Source organism: Oryzias melastigma, linkage group LG19 (genome assembly GCF_002922805.2).
Source record: "Oryzias melastigma strain HK-1 linkage group LG19, ASM292280v2, whole genome shotgun sequence".
In the NCBI taxonomy this organism is placed as follows: domain Eukaryota; kingdom Metazoa; phylum Chordata; class Actinopteri; order Beloniformes; family Adrianichthyidae; genus Oryzias; species Oryzias melastigma.
In genome coordinates, this window is record NC_050530.1 from 24,570,792 (window position 1) to 24,573,761 (window position 2,970).

The 2,970-nt window shown below is 36.8% G+C and overlaps 1 protein-coding gene across 7 annotated transcripts in view; it reads right to left on the reverse strand.

Moving 5' to 3' along the window:
- The window catches only part of ccser2b (coiled-coil serine-rich protein 2b), a 36,263-nt gene that overhangs the window by 9,016 nt on the left and 24,277 nt on the right, over nucleotides 1–2,970 (reverse strand). For 2 of the 7 annotated variants that reach the window (XM_024284280.2, XM_036217007.1), the window contains exon 14: nucleotides 1,049–1,154. The exons of the other annotated variants lie outside the window; for them this stretch is intronic. In XM_024284280.2, the coding sequence (XP_024140048.1) occupies nucleotides 1,049–1,154 (106 nt within the window). The remainder of the gene's footprint in view (nucleotides 1–1,048; nucleotides 1,155–2,970) is intronic. 7 annotated transcript variants of the gene reach the window in all.

A 2,970-nucleotide genomic window follows, 5' to 3' on the forward strand; every position in this document is an offset into this window, starting at 1 on the left:
GAACAAAGTTTTAATATAACAGTTTTGTTAATTTGTAAAAATGTCTTATACACACATTGTTTATATATTATTTTGCTTGTTTACAATACTTCCATCCATCCATCTTCTTGACCGCTTCGTCCCTTTCGGGGTCGTGGGGTGGGTGAAGGCGGGGTACACCCTGGACAGGTCTCCAGTCTGTCACAGGGCCGTTGTTTGTTTACAATACTATAGAATATAACTCTGTCATTGCATATGTCACAAATAAAGAGCAATGAAATGAATCCAAATAGCTTTAGTAGTATATATACATATAGAGGTGTATATTGTAGAATAAAATAAACTTGAAGAGTTATAATGGTTATTCATAAGTATTTACTGTGTGCATTAAATTACTTAAAATCATATGGATAAAGTGGAGGTGGTGCCAGTGGTGATAAAGTTCATGTGTTACTGTTCTGTTTGCAGAAAGACAGAGTCTACTATTGATGTTTTCGTCCAGTGGACACACACACACACACACATATATATATATATATATATATATAGAAATACATTTAGAAATATAAAGTTCATTATTTATGAAAACATAATAAAGCAACTATTTATTTTCAAACTGAAATAGTTTTGACTTTAAAAAATGTTCTCAGAAAGAACCTCTAAATTGGTCTTTTTATGAGTAGTCTGATGAAGAAAGAGCACCTTTAGAAGATATAGGATTTAAAATCCAAGATTGCAGCTGAAAACAATGATGTGAAATATATATATATATATATATATAAACTATATAAAATTTAAAACATTGATTTTGCAACCAAAGAAAACAAAAGCAAAGATTGGATCTTAAAAGCAACACATTTTTGTTGTTTTGAAAACTGTGTTGTTGCCGTGCAGCACAAACTTTGCACCGCAGGGACAAAGCCTATAGTTCACTTCTTCTATAGTTTACGAGCCAAAAAGGTTGATGGGATGAAAAATAAACATGTCCAGCATACATGAAGACGAGCATGTCACCAGCTGCATGTGTGCGCAGAATGAGAAGGACTAGGGACTCAAACAGGTGACTCACTTTCTCTAATTAGAATGGAGGGGATGCTGGGTTTGGGCCTCGTCCTGAAAGGTCTGGAGCGCTGATACTGCCAAGGTGGAGAGAGGAAACTAACAGGAGGAGAAGCCTTAGCAGGAAGAGAGAACAAATTGACAGACTGAGAGATAGATGATCTTCACCGTCCAGAAAAGATGGAAGAAGAAAAAGGCTGTAAAGGTGTGAAGCTTAATTCTGACCATCTCATCTGAAACTTGAAAGTTTGTTTTACAATCGGAAAAGAAAACTGATTGGATAAAACTTAAGCTCTTGTTTGATGTACAGTAGCTTAGAAAACAAACCTGAAATCATTTCATTATATTAAACAATTTAATGTTGAGTTGTTTTTCTCATCAACAATTATTTCATCTTTTGTGCTATTCCAACACTGTTCACTTTCATGTCTTAAGAAAAGGACTTGACTATAGACCATGTACCTGTAGTGTAGGAAGTATGAAGTGTTCCTTTTTCCATTAATCAAGCAAGAGTAAACATGCCTGAGCATGTTGTCTAAATGTTGTAACGCCGGGTTCATACCGCAGCGGAGAGCACGCGGAATCCGCTTCACCTCCAGTTGACACCAGACACGTATTTTTTCGCAACAATTGACCAGATTGTCTCATGTTTTTTGGTGTAACTTCCTGCCAGGATTAACGCGGATCGCTCATGGCTCTTGCCGTGGCGCTTCACGTCTGGTGTGAACTACACATTAAGTTAACAAGGGCTCCTAATGGAAGTGGCCTTCGTTCCGCGCTGCTTCCGCGTGCTGTGTGAACCAGGCGTACATAAGAGTGAAGTAGGATAGATGCAGATATGTCGTGTGGACTTTTTCTTTTTTTGTATCACCCATAAGCCATAAGTGTGGGCAACTTCCATTAACCCTTACTAAAACCTCATGATACACTTACCACATGCACGACAGTGGTACGTTCCATCGTGATGGCATGTGACCATAAGGCTTTCACAACAATACTTTTAGTTCTGAAAATTAACTGTACTATCAGGAAAGCTCAACATGGACAAAAAGTGAAATCCAGTGCTTGATTCAGTTTTCTCATTTCTACAAAATTTTAACTACCTGTTCACTTTTATCTTTACTAAGAGTCCAATCTAACCACTACTCCTAAAAAAGAACCTATTCAGCTGCAGCAACTAATTCAAAGCAATTCTTGCAAAAAACATTTTTTTTTCCTTAATAATTTTTGTGAAGTTAATTCTTAAATAAAAAAAAAAGATTTAAAAGTGGTTTGATGAAACATTCAGTGGTCTTGTTATTAGAACTAAGGGCCCAAGCCCCCCAAACCAAAACCAGCTCCATTTAAGTTCACAGTTGAAATACTGTGAAATACTTTCCTTTAGCGACCATCAAAACCAGACTTGACCATTATATCACCACACAGTGAAAGGTGGTTCATCACTTTTAGGGCCTCGTCTCCACGTCTCAAGAGCGATATGTAAATGTCTCCATCAATGTATAATTTAAGTCATTACAGCACCCCTACCAATTGAATTTTACATATGAGATACAATGTGTACAGGTTTAAGTTATAGCTTTTAAAATAGGTGTCTTTAACATTGGAGATGTTGTGACACCAAAATAACACGCTCTTTGACATACTCTCTCTTTTTGATCATCCAAGCGATCAACAACATGAAACAAATTTCTGACAAAGTGTTGAATTTCATCCTGAAGCTGCTTTTCTCTGCTTCAGAATTTGCTGGAGTTCTTCTAACTGCATAAACACTAGAGTAGTCAAAAGAATGTAAAGATTTTAGCTGAAGCTCCAGTGTCTTAAAGAGGTTTCTGTCAGGAGTTTTTAGAGCCTTATTTATTTGTTACAGCAGCATGGTGCAGTTGGGGATTGCATTGACTGTATATAGAACTGGACAGAGCAGCTGTGAAGTCA